Below are 26,487 nucleotides of genomic sequence, written 5' to 3' on the forward strand. Positions count from 1 at the left end.
TCCTTCGCCAGTGTGTTGGGTTTCATAGCCACCGCTGCGCCGCTTGTTTTTGTACGTTTGTTGATAGGTGGCAGCACACTGCAAGCAATTTGCTTGTTGACCGGTCTGAGAGCAAAACGTTCTCCGCGCCAAGACGTCTCTCTAATTGTAAACGTGGTGACGCGGAGTGGTCGAGGTCGTTCGGCGGAGGAAATTCTTCAGATTGCTTTCAGCAGTGATGTTGAAAGAAACCATCTTGACGACGAGGATTTTTCACTGGACGTAGAAGACTGTGAAAGCACCGAGAATGACAGCGACGATGAACCACCAGCTGCTAACTCACGAGGAGCGAGTTGCACTTCACGTCCCCTCGTGCGTTAATGTTCTTTCACGCTCGTAAGTCACTTTGATTGTATTTAATGTATAATATCCTTGAGCGAGATTAAAATAAAAGCACAGTTCCTCTTGTGCATTGCATGTATCACAATTATTGTGGATATTATGGAGCGCCGCATGCCGCCAACACGCTCGAGCTCGACCAGCGAAGCGAAATGGTTAGAGCGATGGAACGTGCAGTCACCGCCACAATCCACGCCTCTCGGCGAACTTCTTCGACGTTGCGAAAAGCATACGTGTGCATTCTTTTCGATATTCATGTTTCGATCGTGCTGATCGAACCTGCAACATGCGAGTGAAGTACACACGGCTAGAGTCTCAGCATGGCTGTGACACAAGCGCTACTGAATCATGTTAAATGCTTGTGTTCCGTTGAAGACGTAACTCCGCGTTTCCGACTGCGCAAGTAATGACGACGGGGTATTATCACAGAACACTTTTGTTTGCAAGCCATCATCACGCGCAGCAGCGATGGCGCTACTTGCTGGCGGTCTACTACTGCGGCAAATCCGTCAGGCAGGCTCGGTACGTACTACCTCGGAGTGCCGTTCAGCTCATACGTTAATTCTAGTTCATACAGGTTTATGTAGCACGTACAGCATTTCGCAAAGCATCGTTATGCACGGTAACGGAGCTGAAATATAAACTTTCACTTCGCAGCAAATAATTAGGTGGCGAGAACTTAGCACTTTCCATGGTTTGGGAAAGTATTTTAGTCTCATATCCATTTCAGCGCAGCTCATGACTTCATCCGGTGAAAGTGGCACGGGCCCGTGCCACTTTCACCGGATGAAGTCATCTGTTCCTATGCTAACAAACGGGTTGACCCTCCTCCTGGCGCCATCTTGAAAAGCACGGCGCGCCACCTATAGTTCGTGGGCATTGCGATATGGCGTACCTGGGCGCACAGTAGTAAAACCTCTGACTACTTCTTTGTAAAATAGCGAAGTTGAGTAGGCATTGTAGTAATGGAAATTATTACGAGCCATCTTAAAATGTTATAGGAATAGCATTCGAGATGCTAGGTCATACCAAATGCCCAGTTTTTCTCACGAGCACCCAAGGAGCCGTTCTATGCTATTTCCCATAGTCACTGTATTTTCTGTTGTCTAACCCTAGCATGTAAGTTGACGACAATTTACGATTAATTGTCATTGCTATTCGGGGTGCCGCCTGTATCGTGTTTCTATAGTTACTCATTGTGTAGAAGCTTGGTAAGCTGGCCCAGGTTGTAATGGTTCATGGTCCAACAGCGCCAAAAAAAAAAAAAAAGAAGAAAGATGGACGAGAACACAGAAGAACAGAAGAATACGCAAATAGGCGATGGTCATTGTGATTCATTATGATTGTTTGATACGAAACCGACTAGTATCTTCTTACTTCTATTGTTTTTCCTTTTTTAGGGCTTCCTAATTTTTTTTTTTTTTTACTGTTAGTAAACACCAAGTATACGGAGCTATAAGTGGCAACAGTGTGTATAGTGGCGGTTGCCTGTGACGCTTTGTGCAACTATACGATACGTCTGAGACGTTTCTGGACTACATATATCCTCTCGTAGAAGAAAGACTTTAAGATATTGGACGTTAGGGAGCACATCTCTAGCGCATGCTTTACGCCAGCAGGTAAGTAGAATATGAAAGGACATCGCAGTTTTATGTCCTCTACGTATACACCACGCGTCACAAAACATGCCGCTACGAGCGTTGCTGCTGCTGTATGCCTGTCCGGTGATTTGCTATTGTGTAAACGGTAATACGTTTGGGGACAAGCTAAAACCGCTATTTGCGCCATCGTGCGAAGGGTTCTTGTTGCGCTTGTAGTTAATCGGCATCCCACTAGCTGTCGGCTACCAGAACAGCGGCTCCCATCAGTTACTAAAGCGACAAGCAAAAACAGCTGACAGCGCAGTGTATAAAGAGCTGTCACGTTAAGCAGCTAAACAGCGCCAATAAATTATTTCGGAAGGATACTAATTTTCTTTGAGCAATAAATGCTGATCTTTTGATATCATAACGAACATTTTATTCAAGTGAAACAAATTTGGTTGCAGTTACGAAACCTTCAAGCAAATATTTATGCACATAGTCGCTTACTGCTATATAGACCTATAATAACAAATATGCGAATGTATTGAAGTATCTCAAGATACAATTACGAAATATTGTATCGGATACAATAATTGCGGTAATATTTTGTATCCGTATCTCAAATACTTCTTGCCCGAGTATCTTCCATCGTATCGCGATACAACTGCAAAGTACCATTGCCTAGCCCTGCAGAGTAGCGGGTACCTCGCTTCTCCGCAAAATGGTGAATAATCGCATAGTAGTTGCTTCCCTACTTCGTCAAATTATGATGATTTATGACGTAGTGGGTACTTTGCAACGGTACTTGTAGTAGTCGTCCCAAGAGAGTTGACAAAGGGCTCTGAAAAGGCTGCTCCTGCTTTCGCTGTGACAGTGCTGCGTGTTCCGCGCAGGCTTGCCGTATTCCTTTATTTTTCAAGGCCAGCATCTCATGAGGCACTTAATGCTTTGGCTTGAATAAGGAAAGGCGGAGGTTTCCACAACAAAGTTCACACGGCGATGTCGTTACGCACTGTTGAGTAGCTGCCGACTTCTGGTGACATCGGTACATGACTGCCGTTGAAACCTATCTAATGCAAATTCTCTGAGATCCTCTAAACGCTGCCTTGTGGCCTCGAGAATACGATCTAGCCATCTTGTGTATATGAGCGGGAAATTTTCAAAGTGCGTTCGACGATCGTGAATTGTGGTTATATTATACCCGCTGTGGAGTATGTGAAAGCCGGATGAATGCTCATCAAATATGTTCGGGTGCTATTTAAACTTACGCATCATCTTCTTTAGTCACTTACCTGCGTAGTAAGTTCTGTCCTTGTGACCAATGTAAGAAAACTTTCTCACGTTCTTTTGAGGCGCTTGAAAAGGATCTGCATATCCTCCGACGTGCGGAGCTATATGGCTGAAATAGCCGAAAAATGGCTGAAAAAAAAAGTGACACTACGTTGTCATTAGGTATCCATGGAGAGAAGTCACAATGTGTTGTGCTACTCTTCTTGAAAGAAATCGCCTTAACAGTCGTGACAGTTCTAGTGATTTAACTCATCGGTGGTATTTCGTTCGCAAGCACCGGATCTTCTTACAGTTACTATCGTGTTAATCGGTCTATCGATTGTCCAATTAGTCAACGAGCTTTTTCGTCACATTATTGGTATACTATCAGTGTATAAGCACGGAAACGTGACTGGTCCGCTCACCTTAGATTTGTCGTGATTCTCAATGAGATTAAGGAACTTGTTGGTGAACAGGTGAGTAGCGTAAGTTCCGTTTTCTCCCCAGTCCGGCGTCTCGTTATCCCTCAGGTCAAGGCCGACGTGCTCCTGCAACGCAATGTGCAAGATGCATTGTTCTCGCTCTCAGAACTGGAGAAACTTGGTCAATTTGTTAGACATTCGTCGTAGAAGAACAAAATAAGGCTTGCACACATGGACATGCAACGGACGTTTCGCATAGCATATTCCTCTCTGGTGTGGCCTACAACTACGTAGACGCACTTGACCTCTGTTTTAGTTTTACGGAAAGCAGGCGATACAAGCAGTTAGTAATGATAATTGTTGGGGTTTTACATCCGAAAACCACGATGTAATTATTAGACACGCCGTAGTGGAGGGCTCCGGAAATTTGGCCCTGGGGTTGTTTAACGTGCACCTGTGTCTAAGCACACGGGACTATCGCATTTCGCCTCCTTCGATATGCGGCCGCCGCGAATACGAGCACTTGAAAACATCCCCTACTCTAAAAGTACAATTCCATATTTCAGCTAACATAAGATATTACCGATAAAGCATTGAAAGTCACTGGAAATCTTGCGTCAGCACAGAAGTAATAGAACGCATTTTGAAGATAAATTATCAGGTCAAGCAGACAACATATGAACTATGTTAAATTGTAATAGTTAGGTCCAGTTCACGTACAAACTATGGCCTACATAAATTAACATCATTAACACTGGACCTACTCATCAATCACCTCAAGATAATAAACTTATGTTCTAGGTTTTGTGGTCAGTATTGTATTGTTTCTTCTCGTCGGTGCTGTGGAGGAACTTGCAGTGGAAAATACCACATGTGTACTATATTGTTGTTTTTCTGTGCTGTTTTCTTCTAAACAGTGCAGGAGAACAATTGTTTTCTCGTGCATTGTTGCACGCACCTTTTATGGCTGTATCATTCATAACCTGAAGGCGATCGAACTACTGCGGCTGCTGTATGGGTGACAGCCTAGTCAGGCAGCTTCCGGGCCTTTTCCTGTGTCTTCCGAGACAATTTGAAAAAAAAAAAATATTACCTTGAATAAAGAGTGAATGAATGAATGAAATGACACGAGATAAGGCAAACAGTCCCTTTTTCAGATTCTTTCGTTATCGTTTCTGTGTAATGCTGCTTCGTGATCTATTTATTGCTCACGAAGTTTTTACTCGAACGTGGAGGAGGTCCCTAAGTCGAGAAGTTGGCTACAAAAGCAAGCCGCTAGCGGTAAATATGTTCGAACGCATGTACATGTCTGATCAGTAAACATAGCAATGACAAAAAATTAATACAAAATTAGGGCAGTATCGTAGTAGTGATGGCAAGCCTGAAGGAAGTGCGGGGCTGGGCGGCCTTCTTTGCTTCCTTTACTTTGCTCTTTCTTTTTTCTCTCTCATCTCTGTTTTTTTCTTTTTTGTCTCTGTTTATTTCTATTTCTTTCTCTTTCTTGCCTTTTTTTTCTCCCTGTTCTATCTCTCTCTCTCTATTTCTTTCTCACTCTTTCTCTCTTTCTATGCTATATTTTATTCTCTCTCTCTTCCTCATTTCCCTTCACCGCACTCTCACATCTCTCCTCATCATCCTCACTTTCCTTTCCTACCATCTTGCTATACTATACTATACTATACTATACTATACTATACTATACTATACTATACTATACTATACTATACTATACTATACTATACTATACAAGGCTAAGCTGTGCTCTTCTCGCGTGCCTGGATAGCCGAGTGGTTGCGACGTTCGCCTTCGGATCGTGGGTACGCGGGTTGGAATCACACCACGCCAAGAAATTTTTTTCGCCAGGAATTCCCTCTTGCTCTCTCTCTTTCTCCATCTTTCTCTCTTCCTTTCTCTCTTCTGTACTGGTTCTATCGCCCATCAGAGTTATTGCATCGCACGCCGGACAAGTCGGAGCACGTATTCTGGGAGCGAAGCAGAAGATGTAGAAGAGGACAAAGAGAGCGCGTGCCGGTTCATGATGATGATGGCTTTCGGTTTGCTCTGCACGGACTAACGGTCAGCCTAAACATTAGCTCAGCTGTTAAAAAAAAAAAGCTTGGTAACGAAAGAAATGCAGAAAGAAAGCGCTTGACATGCAATAAGTTGCATTGCGGCGTATGACGACGACGACGAAAGCTCTGGCCGCCATCCGCAATTATACTTCTTCATTTGCATTGCAGATAACACGCGGTAAGTGTTACGACCCAATCTACGACCGTGCCTATCGACTTCTGAGAATCGGCCTCCGACGCTCCCTCTCAACAGACTACGCCCAGATTTTCTCTTCGTGGGTCCTTGCTGCTTTATATAGTTGGTTATGTTTTCTGCAACTATAAATATCAAAGATGTTCTCCCCTATGGAAGCCATCTTTTTTTTTTTCTTGAACAGAAACCACGAAAATTAGCGGATAGGACATATGAAATGAACATATGTCGGCGCCATTTCACGCGTCGTTATGGGCAGCTTCTGCTAAAGTCATGAACGAACAAGCCCAAGAGCACACGGATTTGCTGTAGTTTGTTTATTTGTTTGTTTCTGCCTTAAAATTGTAAAATATAGCTCCTATGAAAGTTAGGACATACGAGTTAAGTAGCTGCTTTTTAAAATATATGAATTTGGAGGCCTCTTTGTATTGCGTTCCGGCAACAAGTAGTATGGAGAGGCACATAGGTACTTACCTCGCCAGATGTGTGGTCGTAGTAGTCCTCTCTGCCGGTATAATACCCGTAGAAAGTGTCGAATCCGCGCCTCAAAGGCGTATACGCGGTTTTAAAGTAACCAAGATGCCACTGCAAAAGTGGAAAAAGAAAGAAAACTGTATCAGAGCGCCTTAACCCATAAACTTCATCTCGCAATATTAACGATGAAGGCGTATTGACTCGCGCACCCGTTTTCTTTTTCATTGCGGCCGAGGTCAACCGCCTATAAACGTCTGACACTTGTCATCGCCCGGCAAAGTTCGCACTCGAATGTGTCGTAACCGTCTAGAGTGTTTTCGAATGATCTAAGCAGATCGCGCGCGAGAGGCGAACAGGTGAGCACATTCTGGAACTAACGCCAGCACGAGCGATAACGCTGGAACATCCGATAACGCATGCATAAACGCCGACTCGTTTCACCCGCATATCATATTTAGACACCGATGAGCGAACTCACCGCTATTATTCTACTGCCGTCGTTACTTGAAGACGTTTGCCCAATGAAGAGTTCAAGCTTTATTTGGCGGAGGAGAAATTCTAGAGGCCGGTGTACTTAGATTTATGTGCACGTTAAGGCCAACTTCGGCCACCATGCGAAAGTAATGGTGCTTTTATGTTCCTGAGACGCTCCTGTCACGAGCCCTTTTACGTCACGAATTACAAAGTTCGGCGCGAAATTTAAAAATGAGACTTTGAACTTGGTTTTCTCCTCTAATAATAAACCTATGGTGGTGAAATAAACTACACAGGAGTTCTCCGAGGACACTTCATCAATCTAAATCAATTCATTGTTTCTCGTTAGTGTCCCTTTAACATTTGCGCGTATGTCTTGAAACAATGTTATTCAAGAAAATCTATAGAAAACACCTCAACCTCATGCTAACATTACGTTGAAACTAGAATCAAGGAGTCCTAAAGCGTTGGTACATGTCTGGTTCCGTGGTCGTTCTAGTCTGTCCGATGCTCATCCTGTAGGCAATCGTAATATAGCTTGCTTGACTTGCGGTACTTACCATAAGTTTATGACTGCACCCGTCTTTCAGATATTACACGCTCATACTGCGCTAACTTCAACATTTAGCGCATACACAAAAGCAAGACTGCATTGCGACTTTTTAACGCGAAAGTGTTTTATGCCGGGGTCCAGGAAAACTTCAGTGACGTATTTCCGTCACAGAAGTGATGTCGAAAGCTGCACACGATGAGGTGGCAATGAAAAAGAAATCCGGCAGATCCCACGCACGGTGGGAATCGGTGTAATGCGAAGCAGCCAGCAAAGAGCTCCATACATCGCTTTGTTTATTTTTGAGCCAAATGAAATCATTCATGCCATGGCATCTAGTCACCATATATCGCATGTTTGCCATGCACGCGTGCATGCACAATGTGGTATAAGCCATGCCTTTGAAACGTATGTTCTGGTATATACACTGCATGATCGGTCTTTAATGTTCATCACGCCCTCCTGTCATGCCATACCAATTTTGGTATATATCCAGTTACTAAACGGCCGGAAGCGCACCATAACAGTGTCATGTAAATCATACCGTACATGACATGCATAACATAATTCGCATGTTAGGACCTGCCATTTATGTTCGTCATACAGTCACATCGCACAATACCAATTTTGGTGTATATCAAACGATCGAAATGGCCGCGAGTCCACCATGAGCGTGGCGTGTAAATCATGCCGTACATGACATGCATGTCATGGTTTTCATGTTACCACCTATTATTTATGTTCATCATACATTCGCGTAACGCAATGCCAATTTTGGTGTATATCAAGCTAGGGAAACGGCCGCGATCGGACAATGAGCGTGGCATGTAAATCATGACATACATGGCATGCATGTCATGGCTTTTATGTTATCACCTCTAATTTACGTTCGTCATACAGTCGCGTCGTGCAATGCCAATTTTGGCGTATATCAAGCCCGCGAAACGTCCGCCAATGCACCATGAGCGTGGCATGTAAATCATGACATGCATGTCATGGTTTTCATGTTACCACCTGTTATTCATGTCCTTGATACAGTCACATCGCGCAATACCAATTTTGGTGCATGTTAATCTAGCGAAACGGCCGCGAGCGCACCATGAGCGTGCCATGTACATCATATCATACATGAGACGCGTGTCATGATCTTCATGTTACCACCTCTAATTTACGTTCATCATACATTGCGTCGCGCAGTACCAATTTTGGTGTATATCAAGCCAGCGAAACGGCCGCGAATGCACCGTGAGCGTGGCATGTAAATCATGACATACATGACATGCATGTCATGGTTTTCATGTTACCACCTGTTATTCATGTTATTCATACAGTCACATCGCGCAATACCAATTTTGGTTTATATCAACCTAGCGAAACGGCCGCGAGCGCGTCATGAGCGTGGCATGTAAATCATGACGTGCATGACACGCGTGTCATGATTTTCATGTCACCGCGTGTTAGTTATGTTCGTCATGTCGAAATGTCTCGTCACACGAGTTTTCGTATATATCCATTCATTTAAACGGCCGCGAGCGCCCCAAGACCATGTCATGTAAATCATGCCGCACATGACATGCGTGTCACGATTTGCACGTTAGGACCTGTCATTATGTTCGCCATGAACTCTTGTCACGTCATACCAGTTTTGGTATATATGAAATTAACGGAATGGCCGCAAGAGCCCCAAGGCCGTGGAATGTAAATCATGCTGTTCATGACATGCGTGTCATGATTTTCATGATGTGACCTGTCATTTATGTTCGCAATACGGTCATGTTATGCCATACCAGTTTTGGTATACATCCGATTAACGAAACGGCCAGGAGAGCAGAAAGTCGTAGGCGGCTCGATAGATAGATAGATACGCTCAAACTCGCAGAAGTTCGCTAAGAAAATGCTTCGCATTTAAAAAGTTGAGCTAACGGGATTCGAACCCACGACCTCTCGGTCCGTGACCACATATGCGGGGCACGCTATCCACAGCGCCACAATCACACACACTCTGGAGGCTTTACGAACGCGCCTTTTATATCTAACACTTTCCTCTCACAGTACTCTTGGTCGGTGGCGTGGTGTCGTCCTTTGGGAGCGGTAAAGCGACGTAATCCATGATGACCGTGGCCTCCGCGATTAACTGCTGAAATGCGTCGTTGATACGCGTCCGTCCCATTCGGCGCGTTTCCAATAGGAGAAGTGCAATTTTGTCAGTGCCTTAACACACCGCGAGGTGGCTACCTTAGCCCAAGCGTCGGCCTCGCTCATAGCATCCATCCATACCAAAAATAGCTCTGCGGGGCGCGTCTGCCTCGCCTGGCTGTAATACCGCGTTCCCCGCTTACGCTCGCCCTGAGAAATATCGCGGCTGGGCTACAGAGGAGACACAAGTAGTTTTGGGACATTAAACCCCAGATATTATTATTTTTACAGGGGAGACACGACGTGCGTTGCGCTTTCCTCTAGTTCGGCCTTGGTGTTCAATAACTCTTTAACATGACGCGGGATGGCGACCTTAGCCCAAGTTCTGCGCCCAATCAGCGACGCTCTTCTGGCTGTCACACCACATTTTCTGATTACGCTGTCACCGTTAACTACTAGAACTACCACAAGGGTTGTTTTAATCATTGATCATGGACGTTAGTCGTAGGGATAAATATGTACCACCACGCGTCGACGTCGGTGCATTCACGTTAAGTGTGCTATCCGCCGCGAGATCGGGCTATAGGTGGCAGCACCGTCGCCGCGTTTGTGTAGATAGGCGGTCGGCGGCGCGTATACAAATGTACGCAGCGACGCTTCGCCGTAAGCGGTTTGAGTCGATTGTTGGCGAATAAAGAGCGTTGACTGCAGCCTAATGGTGATGTATGTGCCCTCCATTGCCACATCAATGCACGCAACCGTCCTAACGTACCTATTAATTGTGAGAGAAGTGTAATCTGGGGCCATTCAATGGGGTACTGGCCTTCAGTCACATTCGTGTTTTGCCCCGTGTTCGATGTTTTTTTTTCTTGCTTTGTTTGCACGTGTTTAAATTGTGTTTTGCCTATACCACAATATAAACTGTGTTGCGCGACTGAGCCATTGAAGTATTTACTTGTTGCTCTAGCGGATACAAAGAAAGAGAGCCTGTATTTCTGCGTAATTAGATGAAGTAGAACTTTGCGCACTCCGCTTTTCTGTTTGCATGAATACGCGTATTGCTGTAGAAATGCGTGGCTTCAGGTCTTTTTTACCGCTTACCATCCTCTGCAGACGATAGTTCATGCTTTGCGGTATCACAAGGATTTCTAAATCGCCAACACATCGCGAGATGGTGTGACTAAAATTCTGCATTCACACCTCGACATTTAGTACTTTTTTTTTTCGTTTAGGACAACGCCGAATGAACTATGTGACGTGCTTGAACGAGAAAGTGGTACCCACATTGAAATTATTTTGGCGAATGGGACGGTACGATGGTTAGACCTAGCGCCATACCGACACGGGCGTGTACTCACTAATTAGAGGGCATACAAGTCTCGTAAGGCGAAATGCTTATGTATATCGTGCAGGCATACGTAAAAGCATTTGATAATGTGCCAGCACAACGGAATAAGCTGTAATCTGAGGACGCGCATGACGTACGCACACATGCGAACACGGTGTGGCTTGCAGACGACGCAAGGAGCCATCCACACCGCGTGGTTTCGTTCGCTCACCGCTAGGTGCCGACTCTGCTCGATCTCACCGCCAATATTGCTGCCAAACACCAATAGATAACGTGCAAGCTCTCGGATATGAATCAGGTCCGTAGCCAGGGGGGGGGGGGTAGGGGGGGGGCAAGGGGCACGGGCCCCTCTGAAATTTTGGTGAAGTAGGTGTTTTTACCAGAAATAAATAATCAAAATAGGTGTTTTTCTCACAAAGTCAAGGTTTTCAGCAAATGCCCCCCCCCCCCCCCCCCCCCCGAAAAAAATTCCTGGCTACGGGCCTGATATGAATGTACAGTAAACATTCAACTCAACTACTTCTGTAAGGACGCGTTTTACTTTCGTGTTATAACGATTCCTATGACGGAGGGATCGGCCATTTTTTTTAAATAACACTGCTGTTAGTAACACTACTCAGCCTAATTTGCTGAATGATCTTACTTTACCGATCAAATGTACTTCGTATCCTAAGTCTTTGAAATGTTCAGGCATAATCTTCAAATTGAGTGGAAGTCCCCAAGGCTCCGCGTTGTAGATGACGCCCGATTGCATTCCTGCGAGAAATAGCGATAATCTCGTGATGCAAAGGCGTGCTTTATAAATAAAGATAATCAAGAACGTCTGAACCAATATGAAACTTTCTATTTCCCTGAAATTCAGTTACAGGCACGCCATATTAGGTGTGATGGCTGCAAACACTCACAGCACATCTTAGCAAGAAGTATAAAGAACTTCTGATGGACATCGTCTCCGATTCTGCTGTATCAGAACATGCAGCGAAGTCACATAATAAATAAAATTTCACATTGTGATGAGTACTGACAGAAAAATTAGGCAAGACGTCCTTACTGGGTAATTATCAGGTCGAGCGGAAGCATTGTTTGCGACTTCGTCACCAAATTAATGCATGGCTAGTTGTTATTAACTATTACTAGGTTTGCACTAGCAAACATTAGCCGTGATCAGCAAATACTAGCCTAGATGAGCCGTCATCCAGCCAACAGGAGCTGTCACTTCGCCAGCATTATTGGATAATAATGAAATTGGTAACTATTCTGTTCTGTTCTGTTCTGTTCTAACTGTTTCCTTATTAAATTCTCGTTCTATAACACACACACACACACACACACACACACACACACACACACACACACACACACACACACACACACACACACACACACACACACACACACACACACACACACACACACACACACACACACACACACACACACACACACACACACACACACACACGCACACACACACACACACACACTTATTTTTGTTTATTTATTTATTCCTTTGTTTATTTATATCAAGTGGCCCAGTTAATTGCGCCAAGGGCCGAGGAGGAGGTGCCGCAGCTCCAAGATCGAGCCGCTTTGCAAATGTGCATTGCTGTCTTCAAAATCTGTCGCTCTGAGTAGTAACGGGAACGATCACACAGGAAGTGTTTTAAGTCTTCCCTAGTATTACATATTCAGCACACTGTAGAGTCTGACTGTCTAATCTTATACTTGAAGTGGTTTGTGTGGGCAGCGTCGAGTCTATATAATCAGGCTACACCCTGCCTGCTTATTTAAAAAATAAAATCGTTTGTGCTGCCTCTGTTAAAATTTTGACTTTTCAGTATTGCGCTATAGTCTGGTTGACCTCCACTGTTTTTCCTTTTCCTCGTCTCTCTCTCTCACTCGCCTTATACAGGATCGTCCACTTGCTGTTACGTTGCGGATGAAGCCCGCATGGCTTTAATGCTTACGCAATCAAACTCAGGGAAGCAAAGTTCGAAGGAAATATTTTGCAGCATTCGCGTAATATAGCATGTGACTTCATAAATTTCGCACTGACGACCCTGGACTGCATCGACTGTATCGGGATCTGGAGGTCCCGATACACAAGGGACCTCCTTCTGTATACTAAGTATTTGTTATATTGACCAACTTTTAGTAATGAAGTTGTGATTCTGATAATGGTCTTACTGCTCAGAAACCGGAGGACAGCGCGTTTAGAATGACGAGCACCTCCCACAAAGTGACATACCAAGAGCGAACGACCGCCACCGCAGTCGCAGCGCTTCCACAGAAGCAGCGTGCAACAACTGATGTGCATCCTCGTTACCGAAGCCTCAACGTTCTGCGCAGACAAGCGTGACGTTAGCCACCGTGGCTGCCGTGCATTACAGACCCGCGATGCGGTTGACCTTATACGATGCAATTAAGTTTGACCGCAATGTCAAGCTTGGTTGAATAGCGTTGCGTGAGCAGGACTCGATAAGTCTTGAAGTGAACAGGGATCTTCCACGCAGGCTTCGGCGAGAAATAACGGGATACGCCCGGCGACACTGTCGTACGGAGCTTTGTAGTTCTAGCCCAAGCTCAATCACTGCTTAAGTTAAGCGCGAACGCAGCGTAACATTCGTTTCTTGCTTCTTTTCTTTAAATATGTATTCTAATATGTAATGTGTATTTGATAAGGAGAGGTCAGTGTGTGCATGTGTGGTGCTGGCCACTTCTCTTTTCTGACACGGCAGTTTTCCTCGTAATATTTTTAACAAGCACAACAATTGAAAAAGGACCACACAGGCGGTCATTTACATGCACAAAGCCTGTGGGCTACAATATGAATCACCACGCTACAAAAATGTTCCATTAAGCTTTCTATGGTATTCGTAAATCGCGGCGTTATTTCTTTTTACAATATTACAAACAAAAAATATGCAGTCGTCAGCGTGCAAAGGGTTATTCGCTAGACGTCATCGCACAGATGCAGGTATTTGCCACTGTTTTTGTATAGCGGGATGCTAAAGATGTCTCTCTGGATATAAAAAATTGTACAGCTACTAACGTCAAATACCGTTAAGTGTGAGTTCAAATATAGCATAATAAGTTCTTACCTGTTCTCATTGGATATAATCCGGTAAGCAGCGCGGCCCTGGAAGGTGTGCACAATTGCATGGTGTAGTAGTGGTGGAGGAGAATGCCCTCTGAGGCAAGAACATCGAGGTTGGGCGTGGGAATTTGGTTCGAGCCGTGAAAGCTGACGTCGTTCCAGCCCTGCGCGTTCGTGCGAGGAGTAATTCGTCAACTCTGTTGCACTTAGTTTCAACTCTGCATGTGATGAATGGACAACTTGGCTAGAATTTAAGGGCGCGAGAAATACCGAACATGCTATAAACCGATGCGCACTATTTCCAACGCTGCGCAAACAGTAACTAAAGTTCTTTTAAGGTCTGCAGCGTTGTACTCTTTCCTGGTGCAAGAGACAGTCAACCACATATGATTCGACGCATTACCTACCGCTACTTCAGGTATAAGATTTCTTCTTTTCTGCTAGAATACATGCTATGAAATTAGCATGCTTATTCCCTCCTCATCATTCTGATTGCTGATCCACAACCTCTCAAGTGAAATTGCTTACGAAACCAGAAACAGAGCTTGTTAATTGAGGCGAAAGCTGCAAGTACCTCACCAGACTGTGAGCTTGAGAAATGCGGCCTACAGTACAGAGACTGCTGCTGCACTCGGTCAGCGAGAAGGGTGGCCAGAGCTTGGCTAATTTTATGCCGTCATCGTGACGTCACAGATGGCGCAATCAAAAAATAATTGTTGGGCTTTTACATCCCGAAACCGCGATGTGATTATGAGGGACGACTGACTGGAGTGCTCCGGAACTTCCGACCCTCTGGGATTCTTTAAGGTGCACCTAAATATAAGAACGCGGGTCTCCAGCATTACACCTCCATAAAAATGCGGCTGCTGTAGCCGGGATTCAATTCCGCAAATTTCGGGTCAGCAATCGAGCACCATAACAGCCAGACTACCACGGTGGGTCAGATCAGGGAATTCGTAACATTATCGCGACATGTGATGATGTCATCACGTTACATCGTCGCTTAGTGAAAAGAGGGTGGTGGTTCAATACAATGGACTGAAGCGATAAGGAAGAGGACTAACAATAAGGAAGAACTTGGAGGACGCTTGAGCTTCGCCTTCAAGGGTGGAACGCGATAGCGTAGTCGGGCACCGTTCGCATTCTCTTCTCAATCGCTTGTCACGCTTCGCAACAGTTGGAAAGTGCCCTATACGCCATATTTCATCAACTCGTGAATGAGCGAAGTACCGACTACGCTTCAGCAAAGCAATCGCACCTGCGCAGCTGCTCACTTTGTTGATACCGTGCTTGATTATGATTTGCACCATAGCACCATAGATTACACCATAGCACTTTGTAATGGGACGGTATGGTTCTGTTCCACGCTTCTGTCATTTGGTATTACATTATTTAACGCAATTCTCGTACTACATGGCGTCTGTATATGTTTTTTTTAACACGAAAGTGCTTTATGCCGGGGTCCACCAAGACTTCAGTGACGTATTTCCGTCACGGAAATGACGTCGAAAAAATATGCACAATCAGATGGCAAAGAGAAAAAGGTACCGTAACGGGCATCGAACCCACGACTGCTCGGTCCGCAACAACAGATGCCGGGCACGCTAACCACTGCGCCATGGTCACAGACTCTGGAGGATTTACGAACGCGTCTTTTATATCTACCACTCTCCCGGTCGGCTGGGCGGTGTTGACCTCTGGGAGTGGTAACGTAAAGTAATTCGTCATTGCTGTGGCTTTCGCGACAAGCGCCTGCAACGCGTTACGCGTCCGTCCCATTCGGCGCGTTTTCAATAGAAGTTGAATTTTGTCAATGCCTTAACACACCGCGAGGTGGCGACCTTTGCCCAAGCGTCGTGAAAGCGTCGGCCTCGCTCAGCATCACGCTAATACAAACCAAAAATAGCTCTGCGACGCGCTGGCTGTTACACTGCGTCCCATGCTCACGCGCTCGCCCCGAGAAAAATCGCGGCCGGGCTACCGGGGCGGCACGACGCGCTTTGCGTTTCCCTCTAGTCCGCCGGTGGTGTTCAATCACATTTTAACATGCCGCGGAATGGTGACCAAGTTCTGCGTCCAATATGCGACACTCTTCTGGCTATCACACCTCGTTCTCTGATTACGCAGCTACCACAAGGGTTTGTTTAATAATTTAACACGGACGTTAGTCGTCGGGATGGAGATGCACCAGCAATCATCCAAGTGGGGTGCATACACGTTAAACGGCGCCATTAGCTGCCAGACATCAATATACATTGTGCAAACTCTCTTATATCAATGTACAGTAAGCATTCAGTTACTTCTGTAAGGGCACGCTTTACTTTCGTGTTATTCCGATTCCTATGACGGAGGGATCAACCGTGTTTTTTTTTTTCGAAGCGCTTCCGAGCATGCATTGTTCTTTCGGGGGGCTCTGCAGCGAACACTGAAAAAAGCGTTTGAAATTAACCATGTCAATATGGGGTACCTTGACGTCGCAAAGGACAGGACATTGCCTCTATGACCTCTTGTCCTCCACTGGCCTGTATAGTGGAGGGCAAGAGTGCTACATAGGAGTGCTGATAGGTGTGCTGAACCTCCGCGACCAACTGTGACGGGAAAATTGGAAGGCATATGCCTTCCACTCTTTCCGTGCGCGTCACAAATAAACAGCAGCTGGTAGGTACTTTAGCCGCCATCATTATCATTTTGGCTATGTTATCTTATTATCGATCCATGTATCTGTTGTTCCTCTGAACATCTTCGTCCTCATTGCAATATAGGATGTTATAGTCGCGTCGCTCAAATCGCTTTGGCGGGAACGCGTCGAGGCTTCAGGAGCGTAGCCAGGCGAATGCATGCATAATTTACACAGCATGCATAATTTACATAGCGACAGAAGTATTTAAGCGAGATGGCAACAGCATATTAAGTACACGCATAGCAAGTCACGCAGGTTAAGCTAGTGGAAGCCAGCGACAACTCTTGTCCGCGGAGGGTGCGGCCACAACGTACAGATTTGCGCGCCCATTTGCAGTCGTTGCGCACGAGCAAGTTCTTTTGCGGCACACCCTGCTATAGCGGGTGCATCTCTAACATCAAGATGAACTGTCGAGAATGCGTGCATTAAAATTTTGGAAATTCATCACTGCATAACTTTTCATAACTTTTCAATGCGTTTCAAAGCGCGGAAAGGTTGTCGAGACTCTAGTCACTAAAACACTTTTTAGTCACAGTTTCTAACGCGCTGACACACCCTCTGCCGCAGGCACGTAGCCAGGATATTTTTTCGGGGGGGGGGGGGGGGGGGGCCAAGGCCTAATTGTTCGAAAGAAAGCCTTTCCATGGCAAAAAGAAAAAAAAGTTGCCTGGAAATATAGAAAGATGGACGAACTTCGGGGGGGGGGGGGGGGCGGGCCCCCCGGGCCCCCCCCTCGCCTACGTGCCTGCTCTGCCGCATATTCGCCTTTTCGGTGGGCTTCAAGATTGCGATAGCAGAAACACGTGTTGTACCCCAAGAAACTTCCGGTCACTTCAATTATCGCTCTCTAACACCGAGGCAGAAAGAATGCTTTTTTTTAAGTTGCACCAGATTAAGGAAAGACTCTTTTTCCTTTATCGGGTAAAAGGAAGGCGCTTAATGTTAAGGGCTAACTCTTATAATCTTGCGTGTAGCTTAGAAGAATATTTGTTTGAAATATTTGGCCAGACACAGGGAGAAAAGTGTTCAAAAATGTGCGGGCTACTCGCAGAGGCTTTTGTTCTCCGCCATGCTATACTAGGCTACGCCGGCGCTCAAAACCGGAAGCTGTTCAGCAGCTATGTTTGTAAACAGCGAAAGAGTCTATAGCCTGACACCAGACTACTGAAGTTGGTTCTAGGCTCGAAATCGCAACGTTAGAAATTTCACCGCATCATTTCGAAGTTGCTTTTACCATATTTGCCTCGCTTATTCTCGGTGCGTGATTTAAATATGTCGTCTCACTTACCATCCAGACTAAGGTTGTCTTATAGGATGCCGAGATACACGTGTGGCTTTCTTGACATGCATTCGCTTTTTAGCGACATATTCCGGAACCACTCGAAACATCTTGGCGCAATCGCAAGGCCAGCGCGTTCCATTATTGACTAATTTTAGCAGCTCAACTAATTTTTGCAGTTTTCGTAAGTTTTTACATTCTTTGTTGTCAAATATGTGATGGAGTTGGTCGGTTGCTAGCAGGGTGTCGGAACGAAATGTTTTTCGTTTCGGTTTTAGTTTCGTTTCACCGCAAAAAGTTCCGTTTCGTTTCTGTTCCGGAACGAAAAAAAAAAAAAACGTTCCGTAACGGTTCGTAACGGTTTTTTTTTCTTTGTATAAAAAAAGAAAGTATGAAAAAGGTGAGGCAATCATTAAAAAAAAAAAAAACATTGGATTTGTGATGTAGTTTCTTGCCCTCCTCTTAAGAAAGTGGCACAAGGGTAAAACACGTTCTTCAGAGGAGCGGAAGTAACTATACCACGTATTCCTGTCAACTAGCACAAACCAGTATTCATTTTAAAGTCATAGTATTTATTTTCTCACAAGATAAATACTATTTTTTTTTAGTTGGCTTAATTCTTTGTATCAAGGGAGTGAGCACGATCTCAGAAGCAGCACGTCATTGAGTGTACTCTCTGATGTGCGAGACCGCTGTTCTAATAAAAAGATCGCCAGGCCTGCGTGAAACACGCAGCAAGTCACGGCAAAAGCTAGAAGAGCAGAGTTTTTAGAGCCCGTTGTTATCTCTTGGGGCAACTAATACAAGTAAACATGCAACATACCCACTACGTCATAAATCGTCGCAACTTTTCTGAAGTAGCGAAGTTCCCACTATGCCACTTTTTTTTCATTCTTCGGAGAATCGCGGTACCCGCTGCACATCTGTAAGGCATTATCTGCACTTTGTGCTGTGGCTGATAAGAAGAATTATGGCTGAGCACTTTGCAGTGGGTGGGAAGGAGTGTTGCGGAATGGGTGCCTCCATTCGATTCCAATTCCATTCCGGGGAATTAGAACTTGCCGCAATTCCATTCCTTTCAATTCCTCGGAATGAAAAAAACTTAGCCCATTGGCACTCAGGGAATGGCCTGGCAGTCCAATTCCATTCCTGTAATTCCTCAACGTAGGAAAGGCATCTTGATAGTTTTATCGAGTTAAGAATGAACGCCCCCTAAACCTGATGTCATCAAATGCATTAAGAACTGCAAAAGTACGCAAAACACGTTGCCAAGGTCGAGGAATAGTAGCTTGGTGACATGTGTCGTGCAGTACAACCACCCTACTAATTCCCATAAGGGCAGTTCTCCCGCTACCGATAGTATTTTGCGTGGTCAACATGTTTGAACGAATGGTGGTGTTTCAATATTGTTTAAGCTTAAATCTGTTAATGCTAAAATGACGACATAGCGTATTTTTATGCTGACAAAAGCGCCTTTGCATCGAATACGGAACACTAGGCCGCACTCACGCTTGTCAAGCACTCACGCTTGTCAGCACTCACGCTTGTCAAGCGCGCCTCGCAAGCATGGATGGGGTGAGCAGAACTTTCTGTGTTCGCCTGTGCGCAGGTATGCAATGTCTTCCTTGTCGCAAAGGTTATTTACGTGTGTCAGGTACTAAACTGCTCGTGAGATAAAGATCAGGCTGTGCATAGAGTATTCGCCACTTTCGGGTGGGGGTATCAACGGGAACCAACGCGCAGGGGTAATTTGTTTCTCCCTTCGGTATCTGCTGGGATAATGCATTTGTTTGTACACTAACTTATGCCTCCGTTTGTAGTACGCGCGTTGCTTATAATTGTACCGTGCTTGTAATCAGCTAAGCCATTTTAAAAATACTGCTTTAGTGTTAACTTGCGAGGCTCTGACTTACTAACGTTTGAAGCTTGAAAAACAGCACGTAGACGAAGACGTCCTCTATTTTCGGAAAAAGACGCAATTCCATTCCCATTCCATTCCTCCGAGCGTTGTCCCCATTCCATTCCGGGGTCGCTAAAATGTGGAATGATTCCCGAGTCATTCCAATTCAGGAGTGGTAACTCCGCAACACTGGTGGGAAGCATTAAACCACACACTCTTTGCGCTATTAGCATTGTGTGATGACTGGTTGTTATTTTACTCTTCTGCCACGCTATATTACATATGTTAACGCGATTCCTTGCCCGACATGACGCCTGTGTAGAGTATTTTTGCGATAGAGTTATAAGCACCAGCGTGACGCTGTGGTGGAAGACCCGACTGCCACGCAGAGGGCCCGGATCCTAGAAATTTGTTTCTCATTTATTTTTTTCTTATACCACGCGTTAGCGGTCACGTACACCGGCGGCCGCGGACAACTATGGAGCCAAAATCGGCTGTTGTGATCTCATAACAGCTTTCGCTGTAACAAACTTCAGCGCCGACAATGCCCTCTCCACTTTGGCCTGCTTGACAGGTGCGCAAAAGTCCATTTCCGTTAATATAAACATCTCTGGTTGCCACTGTTCTCGTTTTTCGCACAATTTCAACATATCTTTGCTTTGGATTTCCTGTCTGAGGTACGCGCTAATACTATACCCTGAGATATGCTCACGTTGCATGAGCTCAGTTGTTCCGGATTGCGAAATTTTCTTGTGATCCGAAAAACGATTAAAAAAATTTCGGTTTCACTCCGGAACGAAATAATAAATAACGTTTCGGTTACGTTTTCGTTCCGCTCAAAAATATCGTTTTTTGTTTCGTTTTTCGTTTTCGGTTTTCGTTCCGTTCCGACACTCTGGTTGCTAGCCGCTTCACGTAGCCACGTCCAATGCAGTTGTGGGCACGCTTCCAAACCCATTTCCATGGGAGTGGCCCCTATCATCACTTGTGAGTGTACGAGACGCACTACCGGCTAAGAACTAAAAGAGGATACGCATTTAAGACTTGCAAAAATTATGCAGCCACTGCGTTCTCATTAGAATGTGAAGTCATGATGTGTGACTGTCATGCTTCAGCGACAAAAGAAGCTGTTATGTTGATCACATGCAACAATAAGTTTCAGTTAAATTGTGGATGTGGAAGTCCGGGTTTGCTTTATACCGGTGTCACACGGGCACTTTTGATCGCGATCAGGGCCGATCCGCATTAGGCTCCACCAGGATTAGCTGCTGCTACACGGTTACTTTTAATTGCGATCACGTCCGATCGGGATCAAGACGATCACGATCTGCGCATCGCGATCTGGCTCCCAGCTCGCGATGCGCAAAACTGGATCCGGATTAGTTCGGATCGTCTAGCAGCGACGATTGTGGATCGCGATCAAGAAATCCGATCTGGATCTGCCCTAATCGCGATCAAAAGTGCCCGTGTGACACCGGTATTATACACTTGGAGAACTTAAAGTGGACACACGGAACTTGAACAAGTTGAATAAGTTTCTGTTCTTAAACTTGAACGCGAGCGGCTTCTAGTGCTGCACGCCGTAACACAGACACAAAGCAGTGAAAACGCACGCGCATTTAAAGGGGTCATGAACCGCTTTTCCAAGTAATGATCTAGTGACTTCAGTATCGGAGTTCACTGCCTCCCAAATCGATTGCCGCAAAAATTTCTCGAATCCGTCAAGAATGAGCGGAGTTACGGGGGTTTGGCTCACGCTCTCAGCGCTTTCTCTCTTTTCTCGGGCCGACGAGCGCACTGGAAGCTACACAGGGAGGGATGGCACGGGGGAAAGCAGTTACGTCAGCGTGCATCGTGAAACGCGATCGCTCTCCCGCTGTGATTCGCGTGCGTGAGTGCGGCTACCGTGTACTAGGGAGTGCGGCGCCGGCAAGTGGCGGTACCCCGTGGCAAGAAGCGCATCTGATCCGAACGCCGCTCTCGATTTATGTCGGCTATCGGCCAATGAGGATGCTATCTTTTGCGACTCGGAGATGCAGATCACGACGCCAACGGGCAGACGCCCCGGCCACCTACGAGAGTGAGAACCGGCCTCTGTTTGAAAAGAGGGCGCCTGAGAAAACAGCAACTTCGCGTTCCGCTTGTAGCCTTTACGCGGCGCGCATGACTGCAATATTTGGCTGAGCAGTTCATAGCCGTGTCAGCTATCCGCAGGATGTGTTTTTTCAACAAGCCCAAGGGGTGCTTCATGACCCCTTCAACAAACATTGTACTGAAGCGCAATGATAGCACGGGCAACCGCGAACACAATACATAGCAGGTAACATGCGTGCCTAGCAGGAGCAAGGAAATAACAAAAATGACAAATGTCCGAAGCATGCTGCCTCTTGTGCACCTCATGTAAATGATGTTACGTTGCCCGTTTCAATCCCGGCAGCGGCGGCCGCATTTTCGTTGGAGACGAAAAATGCTTGAGGCCCGTGTACTTAGATTTATGTGCACGTTAAAGAACCCCAGGTGCTCGACATTTCCGGTGCCCTCCACTACGGCGTACCCTATAATAATATCGTGGTTTTGGGACGATAAACCCCAAGAATTATTATATTACGTTGCCCGTTTCAGGACAGCCGGTGACGTTCTAGCCTTCTTCGTGATTGCTGGTATTGCAAAGCGCGCTTCAGCAAGGTCGTCCTTATCATAAAGGTAAGGACGGCATTGCGGCAGACGTACAATTTGCAGGTAGTAAAGTACGATTGCCAGCAATAATGTGAACGAATGTTGCGCGCGGCCTTTCTACGAATACTACTAGGCACGTGCAACTATGTATACTCAAAACTGTGCTGCAGCGTTCCATCGCGGCTGTGGTATACTGTACGGGTGATGTGATACTAGTTATGCGAGTATTATTGGTCACACAATGAGTCAGTACGATACATTCGAAGTACCTGTAAAGCTGCAACATGTACTTCGCGATTTCCCTGCCTGTGTCCGATAGCGATAGGGTTTGATTTTGTGACAGCGAACATCCCTGTACATATACTACACTTGCAGCTGTTCTTTCTGCCATTCGGTCGTTGGGAACATAACATAATACCTCCCAGTTGTATATGTATACGGAAACTTGCTATCACAAAAACAAGCCTATGTCGTTCTCGTGCGGCCGAAGAACAGCTGGGAGATTTTTTTTGCTGCCAAGAAGGGGGGGAGGAAGGCGAGGGTGCGTCGACTACTGGAGTTTGCTACTGAGGTTGAACTACTGGGTGTTGACTGTTGAAGCGCCACCTACACTCTCTGCCCTCCGAGGAAAAGAAGAAGAAGAAGAAGAAGAAGAAGTGTGCCTACATTGTCGGACATTTCCGAAGGCCTTCTCATTTCAATTTGCTGTTAAACTTAATTAAGCTGAAGCATTCGTATAAATGATAATAAACTGGAGAGGAACGTTAAGTGATGTTCCTGCATCGCGATATTTACTTCAATGTAAACTCGTTCCTCGAGAGATCAGTAGAACCCGAAATGTGCATTGCAGATCATGCACTCACCATGTCGTCCGCCAGGATGAAGACGATGTGTGGCCGAGGAGAGCATGCCGCTGGCGAGATCACAACACATGATACGAAACTAAGCAGCACTAAAAAACTTGTATGGATCACAGCATAAGGGTACGGATGTAGCTGCTGCAGGGGCATGTTGCTGCATTAGCTTGTATGTAAGGCCTATAAAGAAAAAGAAGAAAAAAATGATGTTCAGAAGAAACCGAGCTCTCAGGATAATCCGGTAAAACTCTTTATGGTGACCGGTGTAGTTCACGAGTTCGAGCTTTGGGGCTCTCTGTGCGGTTCACATGCCGAGAGCTTCAGTGTAAATCTACCGCGTACGTATCTAATCTCCTCTGCATACGACACAATGGAAGGATTACCGGCAGACCTTTTGTTTCTACCTTGTAGCTCTATCGTTCGCCGACGTCTAACTCACAAATCAGGAATGCATTCACGTTCTGTTTGCTCTTCTGCCTTCCAATCTGCTCTTAAGCGTTCGCCATATTGCTGTAAGTAGGTAATAGCACGAGGATATTCAAACGTATGTGTTCAACAAATACATGTTTCCCCAATGGCCGGAAACAGTTCGAAAGGATGTCTGACGCCTTCTATCGGAGTATCTTAATGACACTGAGGTTGCGAAACTTTGGAAGAAGAATGGTGAACAGTGAAATAGGCGCACATGTGTAGCATCTGCCGGCCCACATATTTAGGCCGAAGCCTGCCCGATGCCTAAAACGGTCAACGAACTAGAACTATAATCAGCTGGAAACTTACGACTTGGATCAGCGCTTGCCTTTTTTTGAGCAGTGGTTCGTCGCCGACTGATCGTACTCTTTAAACTCCGCGTAGAGGGCCTCTTAAAGAAGCGCTTCCTGTGTGTCTAAGCTCAAAAAATAGTCAGAGACTCCTTAACAGCCAAGAAGAAAAAGTTTAAGAAACATGGGAGATACCAAGCACGCGCGGGAGGCGGACGGAATCGATAAGCACTGATAATGAACGTCCTGCCGCCAAGCATACGGCAATCAGACGCTCTGCGAATGTCTTTCAGTCGAGCTTCGCTTTTCTTCAATGAATCCAGTTTACACAGTCAAACAACTGTGTTTAAATGACACTCTCTAATGAAGGCTAATATAATGGTTGTTCAATAATCATTAATAACTCTTGGTATTAAACGTCACAAAACCCCGATATGATTATGAGGGACGCCGTAGTGGAGGGCTCCGGAAATTTCGACCACATGGGGTTCTTTAACGTGCGCCTAAACCTAAGTACACGGGCCTCAAGCATTTCCGCCTCCATCGATTTATTGACGGTTAAAGATCAGGTTGGTGATGAAAAGGTAACAAAAGAATCAGAGAGGTACCATCCACGTGATAGTTTCAACTGAAAATTTCTAACGGCATCCTCGTAGGGCTGCCGCTGTGGTACCGTGGTTGCGGTGTTCGGCTGCTAACCCGAAAGATGCGGGCTCGATACCCACCGTGGCGGTCGCATTTCGGTGGAGGCTAAATGCTAGAGGCCAGTGTACTTAGCTTAAGATGGCAGTTAAAGTGCCCCAGGTGGTCGAAATTTCCGGAGGTCTATTCTGCGGCGGGCCTCATTGTAATATCCCGGTTTTGTCACACAAAACCCCAGAAATTATGGTCAGACTTGCGCCCCACATTGGCGAAAGAGGGGGGGGGGGGGGATCCCCCCTCCCCCCTTTCTTCACCTAAGGGGGGCGCAATTCTGGCCATGTTTTTACTCAATTGGACATGTTCCGTCATCGTTTAAAGAGCAGGGTTACGGCCACGCGGGTCTTTGACGATAATGGCAGCCGAAAGCCCCTCTAGTTGCATTCCAGGGGTCGTTTGCTTCCCATCTGTACTCCCAGAAAGCCAAGAATCAAAGGCAGACCGTTGTGAGAAGCACACCATGGCTTCATTTTCATTTTATTTCATAGATTGCGAAGCTTGCTGTATTTTGGACTCGACGAACGGGGGGGGGGGGGAGGCGGGTAGGGGGTAGGGGTGTTAGATGAAATTTGCCCCCTTCCCACCCTTCCTCATCCTCCCTAATGGGGAACCGTGCGCATGGCTATGTTTGTGAAGTACACCTGGCAAGATTTTTTGTCACCCTGTGTGAGGGAAGCGAAGCCAAGCAAACATGCTTCGTCGAATATACATCATATGGCGCCGCTTTCGCAAGGCAGTACGCGCTTCCCATCCGCCATAGGACAAACAGACCAAATTCTAGATTCGTGTAAATACGTAGCATGTGCTTGCTGCTACTTCTACTTACGTGCGATATTAGGACAGGCGCCTGTCTTCTGGATGGGGGGGGGGGGGGGACGCTGCCGATAAATGTTATCGCGAAGTACTATTTCGGGCTCATGCGGTGACTTAACGGCAGCGAAACAGAGAGAATTGCAGTTTTTGAATGCATGCGCAGAGCTTGGCTGGACCCAATGTTTCGCGATGTCATGGCTCAAGTTTATATGCCATGACTACTTTATGTTATTGTTCGTTCAAGTTCCTAGCTGAGCTGCCCGAGCGCATGTGCCGGGAACGCGCGCTGTCATTCGCTCAGCTGTTTGCAAAAACAGGACATTAGCAGCAACACAAGAACGCTAGCGGGCTATACAAGGTAAATGTAAATGGTAGCGAAGCTTCCATAGAAGCCCATACGTTCAGAAAATGGCTGCTCATCAGCTGCTCATGGGGCATAGCGCCATCTGTGTGAGGAGGGAACACTTCCGGCGAAACAAAAAATAAAGCGGATGTGACGCAATATTTGGTAAAAAAGTGACGTCATTTTGTTGGCACTAGCGCGAAATTTGACCTCAAACTATTTTTCTTAGGCCCCTGATCGCTAAGGACTCGCGCTACGGCGAGCCGGCAAGCAATTGGCGAATGCGCTTGAAGCCAATGCTAGCTAAACTAATATCGACCCGTGACTAAACAGCGGTGTTTAAGTGTACCGTCGTGCAATTCGCCTTGGTTTTACCAGGAAACCTTATTCTTTGAGCTTTTATTCTGCGTTCGTGTCATCTTCCACAGCGTGAATAAAGTAGGCAACAGCGTACCTCTCATGTTTGTAGCGTTGCTTCCTTGC

At 45.9% G+C, this 26,487-nt stretch overlaps 1 protein-coding gene across 1 annotated transcript in view; it reads right to left on the minus strand.

Moving 5' to 3' along the window:
* LOC119377175 (arylsulfatase B-like) overlaps window positions 1-23,541 on the minus strand; it is a gene marked incomplete at its 3' end in the record, with an annotated part of 42,167 nt that extends 18,626 nt beyond the window's left edge. The window contains exons 1-6 of the mRNA XM_037646758.2: window positions 23,395-23,541; window positions 14,001-14,160; window positions 11,543-11,655; window positions 6,392-6,502; window positions 3,656-3,778; window positions 3,254-3,380 (exon numbers count right to left, since the gene is read on the minus strand). Coding sequence (XP_037502686.1) covers window positions 3,254-3,380; window positions 3,656-3,778; window positions 6,392-6,502; window positions 11,543-11,655; window positions 14,001-14,160; window positions 23,395-23,541 — 781 coding nt within the window. The remainder of the gene's footprint in view (window positions 1-3,253; window positions 3,381-3,655; window positions 3,779-6,391; window positions 6,503-11,542; window positions 11,656-14,000; window positions 14,161-23,394) is intronic.
* Between the last annotated feature and the right edge of the window lie 2,946 nt (window positions 23,542-26,487).

This window comes from Rhipicephalus sanguineus, unplaced genomic scaffold (genome assembly GCF_013339695.2).
Source record: "Rhipicephalus sanguineus isolate Rsan-2018 unplaced genomic scaffold, BIME_Rsan_1.4 Seq3799, whole genome shotgun sequence".
Classification (NCBI taxonomy): Eukaryota; Metazoa; Arthropoda; class Arachnida; order Ixodida; family Ixodidae; genus Rhipicephalus; species Rhipicephalus sanguineus.